General features: G+C 37.1%; 1 protein-coding gene across 6 annotated transcripts in view; it reads left to right on the forward strand.

Moving 5' to 3' along the window:
- LOC126693218 (cytochrome P450 81E8-like) overlaps positions 1–20890 on the forward strand; it is a 60262-nt gene that overhangs the window by 35602 nt on the left and 3770 nt on the right. Inside the window, exons 1-2 of one of the 6 annotated variants that reach the window (XR_007645236.1) lie at positions 7839–8807; positions 9929–10644. The exons of 2 other annotated variants lie outside the window; for them this stretch is intronic. Coding sequence is in view for 3 of the 4 variants with exons in the window: in XM_050389126.1 (XP_050245083.1) it covers positions 7920–8807; positions 9929–10555 (1515 nt within the window). In the remaining variant the exon portion in view is untranslated. Of the gene's footprint in view, positions 1–7838; positions 8808–9928; positions 10793–20890 lie in introns of those variants that run through there. 3 more of the 6 variants (XM_050389127.1, XM_050389126.1, XM_050389123.1) reach the window with 3 other exon arrangements.

Consider the following 20890-nt stretch of genomic DNA (forward strand, 5'->3'; position numbering starts at 1 on the left):
GCTTCAGGAATTTTTTCTAGGGGGGTCAATAAAAAGATGAATCTCAAATAGAAGATGAATTCTGTGGTCTACATTGTTTTATTACAAAATTTTCCATAATACTAAGAAGATAATAAAAGATAAACTATAAGTTAAATTGGTATATTGTTTCTTCATATAATGAACATATTAATTATGATTGCTAAGATTAAATCTTGGAAATAATCTATTATTTCTAAATACAATATCATTGCGCAACATTGGCGTGATGATCACTTTATAAGAATAAGTTCTTCTGGGAGTGGGGGTTGGGGGGCAAGGATCAGAGTTCTTGTCTCTAGAAGGGAACTTCACACAAATATACACTTAGATTAGGCTAGAGTGAGATTTCTATCTCAAAAAAAAAAAAAAAATACAATAAACATATTAATTATTGTTATAAAATGATTTAATTATTATTACTTAGAATTTTTTTTATCAATTAGTTTATGTCTTTACTCTGTACAGTTCTTTTATTTAACAATTCAACTCAACTTTGACAACTATTAGTCTTTATAATTCTATTAAGAAAATTTTTGTTATGTTAACATTTGTTTTTGTCTTCACTCAATCACTCTCTTCAAGGGTCATCAAATAACCCATGTCCCACAGCTCGACCTAGAAACCCGACAGCCCACCAGGCTAGCCCATTGTTATTGAAGCCCATGGGTAGCCCACTAGCCAGGTGGGTTAGGCTGTGGGCTAGTTTTTATGCCTATGGGTACCCTGTGGGCTAGTCCAATAGCCAAACCTATTGGCCTAACCCGTTGGTCCAACCCAATAACTCATAATTCATAACAAAAATATATAGGAGGTGTATAAAGGATTAATCTTGAGATATTATAGAGGAATTTCTTAAGAGAACTCCTTCAACCACTAAGATACTTAAAGTAATTGTGCTAAACTTAGTTTACTAAATATATATTATAAAGACCAGAGTTGAGTTCCTAGCCCAGCAGGTGGACAGACTTAGGCCCAAGAAGCCCAAAACAATGAATTTGTAGAGGAATGGGTTGGAAAACTAGGCTTTAGTTCATCAAACAACGATCTAGATAGGCTTGATAACAAAAAGATAAAAATGGACAATTATGAAATGAAGAAAGAACATCCTTGGCAAAATCCGAGGACAATAGTTCTGATATAATGTTCTTAGATAGCATTACAAATTTGATTGTGGATTGCTATCGTATTTCTTCTCTCAATTTCTCCATCCCCTTTCTTGTTTCCTTTTTCTTCTTTTATACTCTCCCCCCTTTTCACCTCCATCGTCCACCTGTAAACTAGATGGTTAGGGTTGATACTTGTCCCATCAGCCCTTCTCATAAGTCCTCAAGTAGTAGCTGTAAGCCTAAAATATACTGTTCAGGTATCACTTCTACATTAATGCAGCTAGGGGATTAGCTGCAGTGTATTTAATGCGGAGGTAGCAGCTTTCTCCTAAGATATTTTGGGGCTCATCCTTATCTTATATCTCTGCAGTGCTTGTTCGCCCCAAATGAATTTCAGGAGTTGTCATCCTTGCTGTCAATCCATTTTCCAGGACCTCGGCCAAGTTCGACCGAGGAAGTTTTCATCCTCAGCACACTTTTCGGAGCCTTTAGGACCAAACCCCACCTTTTATTCATCAGTGCAATCTCCTCTAACGAAGACATCTCCTACTCAAGCAGATCTTCGTTCTCAACTTGGGCCATAGGCTCAATATATGAATAAATAATGAACTTCTAGGCCCAAGGACCCTACATATATTTTTCTAGTAGTCTAGCAAAGTTGAATTAACTATTTAACATTTTTTTTTATTGAAGATAAAAATAAAAAACTATTTAAAGCCTTAATAAAAAAAAAAAAAATAGGTTTCCATCAACAAAACAAAAAATTAAATAGATTTGACTGTAAAAAAATTTGTAATTAATTATTAAATTCTTTAATTCTTTCCTTTAAAAAAAATAGATTGATTATTCCCATATAAAAAATTGATTCTTTCCATATAAAAAATAATAAAATAATATGCTAATACAAGCCCATGGGTAGCCCATTAGACTCAACCTAGTAGCCCAACTTGCTAAAGACAAAATAGGCATTGCCCATGGGGCAGGGTCATGGGCTGAGGTTTCCTCTTTCAGCCCAGCCCAACCTAGCTGTTAACTAGTTAATAGTCTATTATGCCCAGCCTATTGTGCCCATGGGCCAAGTAAAAATGGGCCAACCTTGAACTTCTCCCACCTCTTGTCTAATTTTTTTTTTTTTTTTTTTATTTAGAATCCCCCCTTGTCTAATTGTTTAATTGTCTTTTAGTGTCAACATTTTCTAACTACTGACTGATTGACTGACTAGCCCACGCCCCAAACCCTACTTACAAATAACAAATTAATTAAAAACACATTTAAATTTAGTCACTACACTCGTAGATTTGATCAAAAAATTTAATTAATTGTAATTTTATTTGCAATATATATATATATATATATATATATATTTGCTAGCTCAAGGGTTCATTTGAATCCCGGAACCAAAGGCGAATACCGCCGCAAATTTTTGCCACCCTTGAATTTTTGCCACCCTTGAATTTTTGTCATCTATATCATATTATAACAAATAGTTGTGAACAATATAAATTTTCTTTCTTCCTCTATTGGTACTTGCAAGTTAGTTTCTACTTTCTACTGATTTATTTATTTATTTTGTCGCTGAATAAGTTTCTACTAATTACACAAGGTGAAAGGGACATTTTTTTTTTTTAAGATGAACTAATGTTTCCACTCCTTTTTTGCGGGTCACATTTGGGTGGGATTATCTTATCTGCAGCCGCGCTATCCTCCAAAGAAGTAGTTTAAATGTCCTTCTTGGACTTGACTTTTCACAATTCTTTGTTTTTAATTAATTGGGCCACGTAAATTGTATTCGACAATATATAGGCTGTGTACACGGTCCCCACACCAACTACTTTTCTTATAAAACATCATTTCATTAAAAAAAGACAAACAGACCAAAAACATTTACTGATTCTTATGAAAAAATCAAAAGCATCATTTACAAAAGCATCCTAATCTGAGGTAAGTGGTATCTTTTTTATATTTGAATACCAATTAATTCAATTGACTAATCAATAGTGAAAAGGCTTATCTCTTTTATACTAAAAACTGTACTATGTAACCAAAAAAAAAATTGTACTAGAAACTCAAATGTGGGCCAGAAAATTCATGGCCCAGGCCCGCTCTATATCAAGGTCCAGGGCCTGATCTGAGGAGACCTATTGTCAAGGATGAGTTTAATGCACGGATAGGATAAGTGAAAAGACTGTCAATACTGTAGTAGAGAACTCTGTGCCTGACAAGCCCCTATTCTTGACCATGCTATTCAACCTTTACGTCTACTCCCAACCACTTGAGGTATGGGCTGATAGGACAAATCCTCTGCTCCGAAGGTAAAGCTTACACGTGGACACTAAAAAGAGGAAGGAATACGAGTATAAAAGGAAACGAAAGCCAAGAGAAAAAAGGAAAAAAAAAAACGAAGAAGGGGAAGAACCTGATGCTCCTCGGACTAAGTCCGAGGAGTCCAACCCCTCAAGCTACGACGCTGTAGGGCTTGGATGTTCAGGCCGAACCCTTTTCTACATGAGCCCCCCTAAAATCAGGACCGGACCATCGCCCCGTGATCAAAGGCAAGCCTTTTAAGCCCATTCTCTACAAATCATATTGTGAGGGATCTTTTATGTACGAGCCCAACGTCATTCTTGGGCCGTTAAATAATCGTGTCCTTACAATTGGCGCCGTCTGTGGGAAGGCTTGCGCGTTGGCGCAAGTGGCGTTTGAGTCAACTCTCTAGCAAGCGGAGATTCGCGGGGTTTCCTCCATCTCCGGCGACATGCAGTTGTTGCTCCGACATAAACTTCTGCTAGGGGCTACGCCCTGCAATGCCAACGGCGCGGGCAACTCTAGGGGCTTCCGGCCTCAAGCCAGCTCTCCCCGCCATGGTCTAGGGGCTGACCTTCGAAAAACAAATAAATACAAAGAAAAAACTACAAGTTTTAGACAGAACCAAGGTCTTGCATGGTCCTCGGACCCAAGCCTATGGGAAAACCAAGTACACGAAGAAAAAAAAAAAAAACTACAAGTTTTGGACAGAACCAAGGCCTTGCATGGTCCTCGGACTCAAGCCTATGGGGAAACCAAGTACACAAAGAAAAAACTATAAGTTTTGGACAGAACCAAGGCCTTGCATGGTCCTCGAACTCAAGCCTATGGGGAAACCAAGTACTCAAAAGAAAAACCGCAAGTTTTGGACAGAACCAAGGCCTTGCATGGTCCTCGGACTCAAGCCTATGGGGAAACCAAGTACACAAAGAAAAAACGATAAGTTTTGGACAGAACCAAGGCCTTGCATGGTCCTCGGACTCAAGCCGATGGGGAAACCAAGTACTCAAAAGAAAAACCGCAAGTTTTGGACAGAACCAAGGCCTTGCATGGTCCTCGGACTCAAGCCTATGGGGAAACCAAGTACACAAAGAAAAAACTATAAGTTTTGGACAGAACTAAGGCCTTGCATGGTCCTCGGACTCAAGTCTATGGGGAAACCAAGTACTCAAAAGAAAAACCGCAAGTTTTGGACAGAACCAAGGCCTTGCATGGTCCTCGGACTCAAGCCTATGGGGAAACCAAGTACACAAAGAAAAAACTATAAGTTTTGGACAGAACCAAGGCCTTGCATGGTCCTCGGACTCAAGCCTATGGGGAAACCAAGTACTCAAAAGAAAAACCACAAGTTTTGGACAGAACCAAGGCCTTGCATGGTCCTCGGACTCAAGCCTATGGGGAAACCAAGTACACAGAAAAAACTATAAGTTTTGGACAGAACCAAGGCCTTGTATAGTCCTTGGACTCAAGCCTATGGGGAAACCAAGTACACAGAAAAAACTATAAGTTTTGGACAGAATCAAGGCCTTGCATAGTCCTTGAACTCAAGCCTATAGGGAAACCAAGTACACAAAAAAAAAAAAAAAAAAAAAAAAAAAAAACTATAAGTTTTGGACAGAACCAAGGCCTTGCATGGTCCTCGGACTCAAGCCTATGGGGAAACCAAGTACTCAAAAGAAAACTTACAAGTTTTGGACAGAACCAAGACCTTGCATGGTCCTCGGACTCAAGCCTATGGGGAAACCAAGTACTTAAAAGAAAAACTACATTACATGGACCTTAGAATCTATCCGAGGAGAACTCTCCATTAACAATTGGGTTAATTCCTAAACTACATGGATTCTCAAGTCTGCTCTCGGATCCTCAGTACCAAAGGGATTGATGCAATATATAGCAATATGTTACCAAAAACACAATCAGAGTCCCTTACTGCTCAGTTACCCCCTCGGATGAATTGTTTAGAGTTTATCGTTCTCGGATGGTCTCCTCGCACTTATTACAGAATATTCAACTGTTATCTCGGTTAGTTTCCTAAGTTTAATTTACTGTGAATTATCGTTATTATGTCTGGTAATGTCGGTAAATTAAAATTAGTTGGATTATGTTTCAAGGTTTCCTGCTCTAAGTATCATTGAAGAAAAACACACATGGAGCACACCCATTCACAAAGTAGTGTTGCAAAAAAGAAAAATATTCAAAACAAGTAAATAAATTTCCCTTTTATTAAAACAAAGAAATAGTACAGCGTACAATGAAAAGCTGGAATTAGCTTATATTAAAGCTAACTACATAATCGAAAAGAAAGATACAAGAGAATAAGATAAAGCCGAGGAGGTAGTACAGAGGAGAGGTTGGCTGCTGCTTCAAGACTTTGTTCAAGGAAAACCATTCTCAACACTTTTACATGTCCATAACTCAGGCAGCAAAAGAACCCAACGTGGGGCCTGCACCATTGAAGAAAAGGTGCAGAGAGCGCCCAGCTTCAGGCTAGCGCAGCTGAAGAAAAGGTACAGGGAACCCAACTTGAGGCCCACACCGTTGAAGAGAAGGTGCCGGGAACCGGAAGTTGAGGAGCCTACACCAAAATTTGTCTGCGATAAGGCAGACGGCGCTGATGGCAGAAGATCTTTCTTCTGACACACCAAAAATCTGGCGTGACCAGAACCTGCTTCGGATTTTGACTAAAAGAGGGAAGGGTACCGTCCCCACCATGTCCAAGCGGGAAGACACCTTAAATCTGTGCCTCCCCTGCCCAGGCCACATCACTTTACGTCTTGGAAGGGTCCAGTGCCTCTGTGGCAGGTGAAGTTCCTCCACCTCCACCCAAGCCTCAGACATATGGCGCAAAGGGAAGATGACACCGGAGGAGGGAACTGGGTATGGACAAAGGGTTATGATTCTAAAGAGAGCAGAAGGGTTTATATGCCAGGAGAGCAACCACCTGTCCTACTTATATAGAGGGTAAGAAGGTGTCATGTAATTTAATTTGAGCAGATTCCCAAGACGGGCTGCAGACAAGGCAGCTCTGGCTCAATTTCCCACACCATCCACAACCGTAGGATCTCAAGATCCTCGGGAAGGCGCGCTTCGATTGTTGAAACTTCAGAGTACTTGCAAACGAAGGGATGACTCTTGACTTGGCATGTCTCCCATGTGAATGTAAAAACACAAGTATGAGTGGAGTGCAGAACTTGAACGAGCCGTGATGTGGGCCCAAAATCACCAAAACCCTCCTCCCCAACTAAAAGTCGAGCAGCAGGATTTTGAGGGGCTATTGTGGGCCAGAAAATTCATGGCCCAGGCCCGCTCTATATCAAGGCCCAGGGCCTGATCTGAGGAGACTTATTGTCAATGATGAGTTTAATGCACGGATAGGATAAGTGAAAAGACTGCCAATACTGTAGTAGAGAACTCTGTGCCTGACAAGCCCCTATTCTTGACCATGCTATTCAACCTTTACGTCTACTCCCAACCACTTGAGGTATGGGCTGATAGGACAAGTCCTCTGCCCCGAAGGTAAAGTTTACACGTGGACCCTAAAGAGAGGAAGGAATACGAGTATAAAAGGAAACGAAAGCCAAGAGAAAAAAAGAAAAAAAAAAAAAAAGAGAAGAAGGGGAAGAACCTGATGCTCCTCGGACTAAGTCCGAGGAGTCCAACCCCTCAGGCTACGACGCTGTAGGGCTTGGATGTTCAGGCCGAACCCTTTTCTACATGAGCCCCCCTAAAATCAGGACCGGATCATCGCCCCGTGATCAAAGGCAAGCCTTTTAAGCCCATTCTCTACAAATCATATTGTGAGGGATCTTTTATGTACGAGCCCAACGTCATTCTTGGGCCGTTAAATAATCGTGTCCTTACATCAAAATTATTAATTAATTAATAGAATAATATGTAATTATTGTAACATCACTTTTACATTGCCATTCCACTAATACAATTTTTATTATACATCAATTATAATATCTCATTTCAATCATAATGGTAAAATAAAGTAGTGTAATTTTTTTAATTTTTGTATTATTTTTTATGGGAATTTTTTATATTACTAAACTTACTACCAAATATTCTAAAAGCATATAAAAAAAAAAATCACAATTTTAATACCAGTGGTGAATCTAATGAAAATGACAAACACCCAATTACAATCTATAATATAAAATAATTTTGGTAAAAATTGAGATTTTTTTTATATTGTACTAAAAAAAACACATACTCGTTACTATACTATAAAAGAAAAGAACCTGATCAAAAAAGGTGTGCGCTTGTAAAAGCCAGTCCACTGAGTATCAGCGGAAAGTAAAAGAGGATAAAATATATATATATATATATATATATATATATATATATATATTTATAGGACCAGGACTTAGTAGTAAGGAGTAGTTAAGCTTAAGTCAAATTCTTGCCAAATTGCGGCCCCCATATATCCATAAAATCTTCCAACAGATTGCCACAAAGCATCATATCAAAAACAACAAATCAAACATGGAAGACATGTTGCTATACTCATCCCTCTCTCTTCTTCTCCTCCTTGCAGTAGCTTTCAAGTTCTTGCTCCAAACAAGAACAAAACACAAACACCTCCCACCAAGCCCACCTTCTCTACCAATTCTAGGCCATCTCCATCTCATTAAGAAACCATTCCATCGTACTTTCCACCGCTTTTCTCAAAAATATGGTAACATCTTCTCTCTAAAATTTGGGTCCCAATTTGTGGTCATTGTATCATCCCCATCTGCAGTTGAAGAATGCTTTACCAAGAACGACATCATTTTAGCCAACCGTCCTCGCTTCCTAGCCACCAAGCACATTGGCTACAACCACACCACCGTGGGAGCAGCTTCTTATGGAGACCATTGGCGCAACCTTCGCCGCATCAGTGCCTTAGAAATCTTCTCAACAAATCGTCTTAACATGTTTCTAGGAATCCGAAGAGATGAAGTCAAGCACTTGCTACACAAGTTGTCACGAAACTCGTGCCAAGGTTTTGCTAAGGTAGAATTGAAATCAATGTTCTCAGAGCTGACATTTAACATCATAATGAGAATGGTGGCCGGAAAGAGATACTACGGGGAGGACGTGAAAGACGAAGAAGAAGCAAGGAAATTCAGGGGGATAATGAAAGAGCTAGTAGGGTTAGGAGGGGCCTCAAATCCACAAGAGTTTGTGCCCTTGTTGCGGTGGATTGATCATGGGGGTTTGGAGAAAAGATTGATGAAACTGGCCAACAAGACAGATGCATTCTTGCAAGGTCTTATTGATGAGAAGAGGAGTAAGGAAGTGAAGGGGAATACTATGATCGATCATCTGCTTTCTTTGCAAAAATCACAGCCTGAATACTACACGGATCAAATTATCAAAGGGCTTATACTGGTATGTGTAGGTCATTTCTCTTTACTTCTTCTTCTTCTTCTTCTTCTTCTTCTTTTGGTTGGAACTTGGAACTAGATACTAATTAAAAAGCTGATAACATCAATACTCAAGATTGTTAAAGACGATGAAAATATATATTGGAAATTTGGTAATCAAATAACCAAATCTGACCCAGTTGTTTATTTGACAAGTTAGAATAAAACGTTTATAACAAATTTATTAACATGAATTTGAAGTCAACTGCAAGTCAACCATGTAGTCTTGATTTCTAAGTAGGAAGTTGTTTATGTAATTATATTCTTCTCACAATTTCTGTATTTTTGCAAGGTTGAGACTTGAGACTCTAATTTTATATATAACAGTATAGAGAGTTATAAGTCATTTAAAAAATAAAATTTTGTGGTGCTCATTAATCTTTAATCATATCATATTAATTATTTTATTTTTTATTGTTCTTTTTCACAAATGTAAATTTTGATTTTTAACATCTAGAGGTAAGCTAAAGTCGGGGTAAGTCTCTTGTCCTGTGCTCTTCCACACGCACCAGACGAAACACCAGGCCAATACCATTTACCCTACTTGTGCTATCTAGCATGACTATCAATTCGTAAAAATAAATATTAGCTATCAATCCATTTTTACTTTAAAATTCTTGGCGTGATTTTATGAATCTCTATAATAAATATTAGCTATCAATAAAATTTTTGGTGTGATTTTACGTCTCGAAGTTTCAGAATTTAGAATTTATATCCCGAAATTGGAGAGTATTTGGATTTTACACCTTGATGTTTCAAATTTTGGATTTTACACCCTAAAGTTTAGGGGTGTTTGAATTTTACATCCTAAATTCTAAAATTTTAGGGTATAAAATCCAAACATCTACAAACTTTAAGGAGTAAAATCCAAACACCCCTAAAATTTAAGGGGTAAAATCCAAATTTTGAAATGTTAGGATGTAAAATCCAAATGCTCCCAAATTTTAGAAGGTAAAATCTAAATTTTGAAATTTCAAAGTGTAAAATCTAAATACACCCAAATTTTAAGGGTGTAATTTGCAATTTTTCCCTACTTTTAAATTTTTTGTTGTGATTTTAATCACTTATTGAATGTAAAATAAGCAGGTCTTGTTAGTTGCCGGGACTGACACATCGGCAGTGACATTAGAGTGGGCAATGTCCAATTTGCTCAATCATTCTCAAGTGTTGAAGAAGGCTAGAGCTGATTTGGATAATCAAATTGGACAAGAAAAATTAATCAATGAACTAGATATCTCTAAATTGCACTATCTACAAAATATAATCTTGGAGACTCTTAGATTGTATCCTGCAGGCCCATTGCTTTTACCCCACATGTCCTCTGAAGATTGTACCATTGGAGGACATGATATTCCACGTGAGACAATGTTATTGGTTAATGCATGGGCCATACATAGAGACCCTAATATATGGGATGATGCAACTAGTTTTAAGCCTGAGAGATTTGAAAGTGGAGAGAGTAATGCAAACAAGTTAATGCCATTTGGACTGGGAAGGAGGGCTTGTCCCGGGGCAGGCCTTGCCCAACGTACAGTGGGTCTAACATTGGGGTCATTAATTCAATGCTTTGAGTGGGAAAGGATTAGTAAAGAAGAAGTTGACATGGTTGAAGGTAATGGGCTCACCATGCCCAAAGCTGTTGCATTAGAAGCCATGTGCAGAGCACGCCCGATTATAGCTAAGGTTCTTTCTATGTCTAAGGATGAGTTTTGAACAATGTTCTTGAGGTTTGCAAGAACAGTCTAGCTATATTTGCAGAGATTACTTTAATATTAGTTACTTAGTAAACGTTATTGTAACAAGTATATTGCTAGCTAGTATTTATATTGTATTATTGTATTCCTACGTTTTTAACTTTTTTCTCTTTTTAGCTTTCCCTATATAATAATTTGTATTAACTTTATAGTTTATAGGCATAAGGAATAAGAAAGGTTTTGGAAGATTAGCATATTTGCTTTCCTACTATTTTATGTGACATTATGGTTTACGGTTGTTAATTTAATAAAGTATTCAAATAAAAAAATTTGGAAAATGATGTCATTTGATTGATTTTTTATGGGATACTAGTTAGGGCTTTTACGTGCTTGTCGTGCAATAAGAGTAGTGATTAAGGTCAATTCTAAATTTTATTTATATCACAAAACAAAAATATAAATCATTTGATTTTTGAAAGTACATAGAGATTTACATTAATCAAAAGAAACACTAATTTTAAGAATTTTGATAATTATGTCATAAATAGTTAATCTTATTCATATAAGAATTTTGATCAAACACAAAGTTAGGGTAGCTATTTAACATATAAATATCTATTTTACTATAATAGTTTTTTAGTACCTATTTGCTAAAGGCAATATATCCACTCAAAAAAAACTTCTAAGAATGATAACGAATATTATCATCTTTCAACAAAATGCATGTGTCATCGAATCTTCCATTAGATAATATATAAGTCTCGAAAATTTAAACCTAGAAAATTAATGTTCTTTAGATAACAAATAAAACACCAGGTTAGATTGCCATTGATAACCAGAGAGTATTGGACAGAAGTAACACACTCCATTATCCAGTCTACCCATTTGTTGTTGAAGTTCATGGATAGAAGGACAACCTTAAGGAAGTTCCAATTGACTCTATTATAAGCCTTGGACATATCAATTTTCAAAGCACCATAGCCTTTCTTTTGATTCTTCTTTTTCCTTAGGATATCAAAAATCTCATGAGCCAAGAGAATATTGTTATAATGTTCCTACCTTGAATAAAGGCATTTTGGTAAGGTGTAATGAGCATATCCATAAAAGGTTTAAGCCTAGATACCATAAATTTTGAAATTATCTTGTAGATAACATTACAAAGACTAATGGGCCTAAAATGAGATACCTCTTCTGGGAATTTAATCTTAGGTATAAGGGCAAGGTAAGACTGGTTGAGGGATTTCAAAGAGTACCTGAATGGAAAAAGGCATGGACATAGTTAAAAATGTCTTGTCTTACTATACTCCATAGCTCCTGATAGAAAAATGTTGGTATCCCATTTGGACCAGAAGATTTCTAAGGTCCTAGTTGGAAGTTGGAACACTGCCCATTCAATTTCATCATCAATCACTGGTCTGTCAAGATCATTTCTCTGGAAAGAATCAAGTTTAGGAACTTCAAGGTTTTCCAAGTCTCTCATTAGTTGTTACACTGATCTTGGGTCTGTCTCATTGTACTGATTTTTGAAATGGTTCACCATATAGTTCTCAATATCTCCTAACTCCTCTAATTGGTTCCCATCAACTGTCCTAATTTGCAAAATCCTATTCTCCTTTGCTTGACCACAGTTTGAAAGAATTTTGTGTTTCTATCTCCCTAAATAATCCAAGTACTCCTAGCCTTTTAAGCCCATATAATTTCTTCTTTTCTCATCAGATTTTCAATATCCTCCCAAAGTTCTTTTTCCACTTTAATGTCCTGTATTGTTTTGATTGAGTCCTGTAATTCCTGTAGAGTCTTCTGTTTTTCCCTTAGATCTTTGTCCATCTTTCCAAACATGTTTTTGTTCCATTTAGAAAACTCTTTCCTAACATTCTTTAGCTTTTACTGTAGTTTTTAAGCTCTAGATCCTTGAGGGTAAATACTCCAAGCATTTTAGGCTAGTACTTTACAACCATCATGAGCTAACCACATTCTTTCAATCCTGAAAGGCCTTTTCCTAAAGGGCTATTGAAACTCAAAGTCTAAGATAATAGGACCATGATCAGATCTTAGGATAGGTAAGTTTCTAAATGTATAATGAGTATTCGAGTTGATCCAATCCACAGTAACAAAGGCTCTATCCAGCCTTTCCATGACAAAAGTTTCATCTCCATGACCATTCATTCAAGTAAATTTTTGCCCTTTTGCTTCAAGATCATAAAGACCCAAATCAAACAGAGTTTGTCTCAATGTCTCTTCACCTTCAATTCTCCTATGACTAAAACCAAATTTATCTTCCTAAGATATAATTTGGTTGAAGTCACCTATACATAACTAGTTTTTGTGAACTAAATTCCTAATGTTTCGTAATTCAATCCACACTTCCTCCCTTTTAGCATGGTTAGGATGCCCCTACACAAGAGAAATGGATAAAGGGTTACCCTTATTGTCAATGAGATTAGCATGAAGTAGTTGTTTCGAGTTGTAAAGAATGTTGAAGCTCTAATTTCCCATCCATCCTAGCAGCAAACCCCCACTTAAGCCTTCTTGAGGGACCTCCCATCCATTCCAAAAACCACATTTTCCCAAAATTGCAACTCCTTTGTCTTTTGCTAACTTAGTTTCCATTAAGAACATAATGTCAGGCTTATACTCCCGGGCCTTTTTTTGGCAATGCAAAACTGTAGAGGGGTGCCCAGTTCTCTACAATTCTAGCTCAAGACCCTCATGGTTGCTGGGGAAGCTATTGTAGGCTAGCTTCCCTAAGCCCTTCAGCTCTCTCAGCATCAAAAGATGTCCCTTGATTAGAAAAATCTTGGAAGTGGCTGGTTTCTCGATCAAAGAATCCACATAGTAGCTTTTGTTTAATGTTTCTCCCAAACTTTCCTATTTCCTTCATGATTCTCTTTTTTAAGCTTAGTCTCCATGTGTCCCCAATTGATGGGTCCCCACTTTCATACACCAAAAATATGATGTTAGAATAGAAGGAGGTAGGTTTATATTGGTTAAGGAAGGTCCAGGTCCAAGGGTAAGGAGTTCAACAGGGCCAAGATCCCTTTCAATTGTTCCTTCACTGCTCAATTGGGTATTACCTAATGGGTTGCCTAATTGGTCTGATTGGACATGCCCATTATGCTCTTTTTAGGGGTTAATCAGTCTAGGCCCATTACTGGAGTCCCCCAATTCAAATATGAATCTCCCTCTATTAACTCTTTGAACCAACGACTCTATGTAAGTATCAGAGGACTCAGGTATGCAACCCTTGTCCCATCCATGGCACTGGACTTCAGGTCTATTTTCATTCAAGCTATCCAAGTTGAACATAATTGTTGTAGTGACACTTTCTAAATTCAAAACTTCAAAATGCGGTCGGGTACTTTGGCCATTAGTAATATAAGGTTCATTACCTTCAATCCAGGTCCATTGAAGGTGTGATTCTTAAGGTGGTTGCCATGGCGGTCTAGATGAGAAAGAAGCATTATGACTTCCATTACCTAAGGGATTCTGACGTGGTGGTATAGGACTAGTATGCAAGATGTTGGCATTTTCGTTTGGGTTAATCCTAGTATCATCTGAGTTCAAAGAATTTGCTGGGGTTGGAGGAACTGTGTATGGTTCTAGGTCAGCAACAAGTGTACTGTTCAAATTGAGCATGGTTTTAGCTGGGTTCTGACTGGGTTGGTTGAGGTTTAGCAAGTGAATAGCTAAATGCAAAGAGGATGTGTTATTGTTTGGTGGGTTAGAGGCTGGGAATGAGTTTGCATGTGGTGAACGTGGTGTGCTAGGGGTACTAAGGTTAGGATGCTTTAAGTTAGGAGGGTTAGAGAGTACCAGTTCTTGTGTTTGGCCCACTTGTCCAAAACGAACCTGAGTGGTTCATCTCCTTCTTCGATTATGATAAGCTCAAAGCTCATTTGTGAATTGGAGTTGTAAAGCATCAAATCTTTATTGTACCTAGTGAAGCTCTTGTATTCGCTGCCTCTACCTAAATAGTATTAGTTCTACTCCTTCCATGTTATGGGTGCATTGACCACGTGTATGACCAATGAGATCACATCTAGTACACAGTTTATGAACCTTTTCATAGCAACATTGAATCCAGATCCTATAACCATCATCTAGTCTGAGCATGAATCTAGCAATCACTAGTAGCCAAGGATCAATTCTCACCTTCACTCGCATAAAAAGCATGTTTCTTGGAATTTTATCTTCACAATCTACTCTTTCCACTATTCCCATCAACTGACATATCTTCTCAGCTAGTTCTGGGTACTGATATTCCAAAGGCAAACCATGTAGTTGGACCCAGATCGAGATGAAATTAAGTTGTAGGTTCTCAATCACCAAATTTGGTCTCCATCATTCCAAAACCAAAAGCGCTCCATCAACTGCCCAAAGACCTTCTGTGCAAATATGCATTAAGTCTTCTAGGAACTCAAAATGAAAAATGTAAAAATATGATTCTCTTCCAAAAATTGAAACTTCTCCCCTGATTTTCCATGTAGAGTTGATCAGATGTTGCAGGCGCAAAACAAGAACTTTCAATAGTCTAACAAGAAACCAATCGCACAGCAACTCCAAAAATCTCTCTGGATCACTAAATCCTCAAGATCAAGTTCTACCACAAGCCCATGTCTTGCAAATGGAACTTCTTCCTCTTCACTAGGTGGTAGGTTTGACTCGAGTTCTTCAGTGAACAGATCCGAGATAATATTAGAGTTGCTACTATCAGTCCATCCAACTTCTCTAGGAGCTATATTATCATCCATTGTGAAATCAAGGTAAGGTTTAAAGAAGGTTGCATGCGCGGAGAGAGCAGTGTAGTACAACACCTACTAGACACTCTTATGAACACTGAAAGGACAAAAGGTTAGAAAAAAGGTGTTCTTGATAAGGACAAAGAAAGTATGAAGAAGAAGACAAAAAAGGGTTTAGGGGAAGTAAAAGGAATAAGGAATAAAAGTTAAAGTAATATTGAACTACAGTGACTAGTTAGAAACAAGTTGACTCAGTGCAAGCAAGGTCACGCCTCAGGCATGCAAAGCAGTATAGAGATTTGGGATATAATTATGAAAAATGTGCCGGAATTAAAAGGACTTAATAAGAAAAGACAACTTACCTACAAGGACAGATAGTGTAGAAAAAGAGGGTTGACAAATTTTTTGAAAAAGAAAAGAGATAAAGAAGGAATAATGATAGCTTATCTAGGAAAACGATGGCAAAAACCCAAGCGGTTGAGAGGTTCACTGTTGTGAGAAGAAAACATATGACTTTTTACCTTTTTTTTCACTTCTTAATCACTTCTTTGGGGCTAGTTTGGGCTTTTCTTGCATTTGGGCCTTTGGGTCCACATTAGGAAAATGGGTATCAACTAGGGCTGTCCAAGGACCCGCCGAAACCGACCCACCCGCTGCCGCCGACCGAACCCGACCCGCCGCCGACTGAACCGACTGCTCCGGCGGTCGGCGATGGATTTCATTCTCCAAAATCCGAGATCAACGGGTCGGAGATCGGATCTCCTCCTCTCAAATCTGAGAAACCCGATCCGACCTAACCATCATTTTTCCGGCGAGTTTTGAGATTTTTTTGGGTAGATCCGACGAGTTTTGAGTTTTCTTTGGGAAGATTTAAGCTAGATCCGGCGAGATTTCGCTAGATCTAGCCAAGATCTTGCCGAAAATGGCCAAGATCTCGCTGGATTTGGCGAGATCTGGCCGGATATCTACTGTTTTTCAAAATTTCCTCGCTGGATACTACTATTTTTCATATTTTCTTGGCTGGATTCTCGCCGTTTTTCAAATAATCAACCCCGACCGAGACCCGACCACTTTCCGGCAAGAACCGTCCAATCCGATCCGATTTTCTGACTGGTCGGCGGCGGGTCTAAAAAATTGGAACCGGACTTGGTCGGGTCGGTCGCAGGTTGGGCACAAACTCGACACGGACCGACCCGTGGTCACCCCTAGTATCAACAAAGTCATGTACAGAAGAGACGAGAATCATTCCCACAATCTCAAACCAAAGAGTCCATATGGAAATATTATGGGCAATGAAATTAGCCTTTCGAAAAATATGGTTTACAAACCACTCATCAAAAGAGCTAAAAAGCAACAAGCTTTTATTTATAATATGTTTAATCACCCAGTGATGAGAAAGAGAAGTAAGTTTCTGTAGTTGAAGAATATCAAGTTGGAAGCATCTCCTTTGCATATCACGTGTTTGTACTTCAACTTTGTTGCCTTTGCTGCTGCTAGTTTAGCTGCTTTTGCTTTAGCTATATAGGGGGGCTTTGGTCTTGTTGGCTTTACAAGCAAAAATTGATTGTCTTTTATAATTTTTGTCCACTACTACTCCACATGATTTCTCCTTGCCAATGAATGCATGAAAATTCACATTCACATGGGGCTAAAAGGGTCCCAAATGTTGCCTATGTTAATCTCACTATCTGCATAGTTGTAAAACAATAGGTGGCCGAGGTTTATTTTATTAATTTCTTTACTTAAGAGCAAAGGGTCAAGAGCTTCTTTCTTAGTTTGTCTCATTGTTCAATTTCTTGCAATGGAAGCTCTGGGAATTTTTTCTAGGGGGGTCAATAAAAAGATGAATCTTGAATAGAAGATGAATTCTGTGGTCTACATTGTTTTATTACAAATTTTTCCATAGTACTAAGAAGATAATAAAAGATAAACTATAAGTTAAATTGGTATATTGTTTCTTCATATAATGAACATATTAATTATGATTGCTATGATTAAATCTTGGAAATAATCTATTATTTCTAAATACAATATCATTGCGCAACATTGGCGTGATGATCACTTTATAAGTATAAGTTCTTGTGGGAGTGGGGGTTGGGGGGCAAGGATCGGGGTTCAAGTCTCTAGAAGGGAACTTCACACAAATATACACTTAGATTAGGCTAGAGTGAGATTTCGATCTTAATTAAAAAAAATAAAATACAATAAACATATTAATTATTGTTATAAAATGATTTAATTATTATTACTTAGAATTTTTTTATCAATTAGTTTATGTCTTTACTCTGTACAGTTCTTTTATTTAACAATTCAACTCAACTTTGACAACTATTGGTCTTTATAATTCTATTAAGAAAATTTTTGTTATGTTAACATTTGTTTTTGTCCTCACTTGATCAATCACTCTCTTCAAGGGTCATCAAATAATCCATCTCCCACAGCTCAACCTAGAAACCCGACAGCCCACCATGCTAATGGGCAGCCCAGCCCATTGTTATTGAGGCCCATGGGTAGCCCACTAGCCCAGTGGGTCAGGCCGTGGGCTAGTTTTTATGCCTATGGGTATCTTGTGGGCTAGCCTAGTAGCCAAACCTGTTGGCCTAACCCGTTGGCCCAACACAATAACTCATAATTCATAAAAAAATATATATAGGAGGTGTATGAGGGATTAATCTTGAGATATTATAAAGGAATTTTTTAAGAAAACTCCTTCAACCACTAAGATACTTAAAGTAATTGTGCTAAACTTAGTTTACTAAATATATATTGTAAAGACCAGAGTTGAGTTCCTAGTCCAGCACGTAGACTGACTTAGGCCCAAGAAGCCCAAAACAATGAATTTGTAGAAGAATGGGTTGGGAAACTAGGCTTTAGTTGATCAAACAATGATCTAGATAGGCTTGATAACAAAAATATAAAAATGGACAATTATGAAATGAAGAAAGAACGTCCTTGGCGAAATCGAAGGACAATAGTTCTGATATAATGTTCTTAGATAACGTTATAAATTTGATTGTGGATTGCTATCGTATTTCTTCTCTCAATTTCTCCATCCCCTTTCTTGTTTCCTCTTTCTTCTTTTATACTCTCCCCCCTTTTCACCTCCATCATCCACCTGTAAACTAGATGGTTAAGGCTGATACTTGTCCCATCAACTCTTCTCATAAGTCCTCAAGTAGTAGCTGTAAAGCTGAAATACACTGTTCAGGTATCACTTCTACATTAATGCAGCTAGGGGATTAGCTGCAGTGCATTTAATGCGGAGGTAGCAGCTTTCTCCTCAGATATTTTGGGGCTCATCCTTATCTTATATCTCTACAGTGCTTGTTCGCCCCAAATGAATTTCAGGGGTTGTCATCCTTACCGTCAATCCATTTTCCAGGACCTTGACCAAGTTCGGCCAAGGAAGTTTTCATCCTCAGCGCACTCTTCGGAGCCTTTAGGACCAAACCCCACCTTTTATTCATCAGCACAATCTCCTTTGACGAAGACCTCTCCTACTCAAGCAGATCTTCGTTCTCAACTTGGGTCATAGGCCCAATATATGAATAAATAATGAACTTCTGGGCCCAAGGACCCTACATATATTTTTCTCGTAGTCTAGCAAATTTGAATTAACCATTTGACATTTTTTTTATTAAAGATAAAAATAAAATACTATTTAAAGCCTTAATATAAAAAAATTAAATAGGTTTCCATCAACAAAACAAAAAATTAAATAGATTTGACTGTAAAAAAATTTGTAATTAAATATTAAATTCTTTAATTCTTTCCTTTAAAAAAATAGATTGATTATTCCCTTATAAAAAATTGATTCTTTCCTCATAAAAATAATAAAATAATATGCTAAAACAAGCCCATGGGTAGTCCATTGGACTCAACCTATTAGCCCAGCTTGCTAAAGAGAAAATGGGCAGGGTCATGGGCTGAGGTTTTCTCTTTCGATCCAGCTCAACCCGACTGTTAGTTAGTTAATAGTCTATTATGCCCAGCCTATTGTGCCCATGGGCCAAGTAAAAATGGGCCAACCTTGAACTTCTCCCACCTCTTGTCTAATTTTTTTATTTTTTATTTATCTAGAATCCCCCCTTGTCTAATTGTTTAATTGTCTTTTAGTGTCAACATTTTCTAACTATTGACTGATTGACTGACTAGCCCATGCCCTAAACCCTACTTACAAAAACAAATTAATTAAAAACACATTTAAATTTAGTCACTACACTTGTAGATTTGATCAAAAAATTTAATTAATTGTAATTTTATTTGCAATATATATATATATATATATATTTGCTAGCTCAGGGGTTCATTTGAATCCCCAAACCAAAGGCGAATACCGCCGCAAATTTTTGCCACCCTTGAGTTTTTGTCATCTATATCATATTATAACAAATAGTTGTGAACAATATAAATTTTCTTTCTTCCTATATTGGTACTTGCAAGTTTTATTTTTTTTTAGAGAGTTTCAACTTATGGCGTCCGCTCCTGATAATAGCTCTTTATCATCAGACCAAGACACCAATTAGTTTTTATTGTAGGCGTGGATTGAACCCCAGATCTCTTATACAACCATCAGAGACTTTACCAGTTGAACTAACTGGAACCCACCATTGGTACTAGCAAGTTAGTTTCTACTTTCTACTGATTTATTTATTTATTTTGTCGCTGAATAAGTTTCTACTAATTACACAAGGTGAAAGGAACTTTTTTTTTTTTTTTTTTAAGATGAACTAAAGTTTCCACCCCTTTTTTGCGGGTCACATTTGGGTGGGATTATCTTATCTGCAGCGGCGCTATCTTCCAAAGAAGTAGTGTAAATGTCCTTCTTGGACTTGACTTTTCACAATTCTTTGCTTTCAATTAATTGGGCCACATAAATTGTATTCGACAATATATAGGCTGTGTACACGGTCCCCACACCAACTACTTTTCTTATAAAACATCATTTCATTAAAAAAAGACAAACAGACCAAAAACATTAACTGATTCTTACGAAAAAATCAAAAGCATCATTTACAAAAGCATCCTAATCTGAGGTAAGTGGTATCTTTTTTATATTTGAATACCAATTAATTCAATTGACAAATCAATAGTGAAAAGGCTTATCTCTTATATACTAAAAACTGTACTATGTAACCAAAAAAAAAAAAAAAAAAACTGTACTAGAAACTCAAAATTATTAATTAATTAATAGAATAATATGTAATTATTGTAACATCACTTTTACATTGACATTCCACTAATACAATTTTTATTATACATAAATTATAATATCTCATTTCAATCGTAATGGTAAAATAAAGTAGTGAAATTTTTTAATTTTTGTATTATTTTTTATGGGAATTTTTTATATTACTAACTTACTACCGAATATTCTAAAAGCATATAAAAAAATCACAATTTTAATACCAGTGGTGAATCTAATGAAAATGACAAACACCCGATTACAATCTATAATATAAAATAATTTTGATAAAAATTGAGATTTTTTTTACATGGTACTAAAAAAAACTCATACTCGTTACTATACTATAAAAGAAAAGAACCTGGTCAAAAAAGGTGTGCGCTTGTAAAAGCCAGTCCACTGAGTATCAGCGGAAAGTAAGAGAGGATAA

The sequence above is a fragment of the Quercus robur genome, chromosome 7 (assembly GCF_932294415.1).
Source record: "Quercus robur chromosome 7, dhQueRobu3.1, whole genome shotgun sequence".
Classification (NCBI taxonomy): Eukaryota; Viridiplantae; Streptophyta; class Magnoliopsida; order Fagales; family Fagaceae; genus Quercus; species Quercus robur.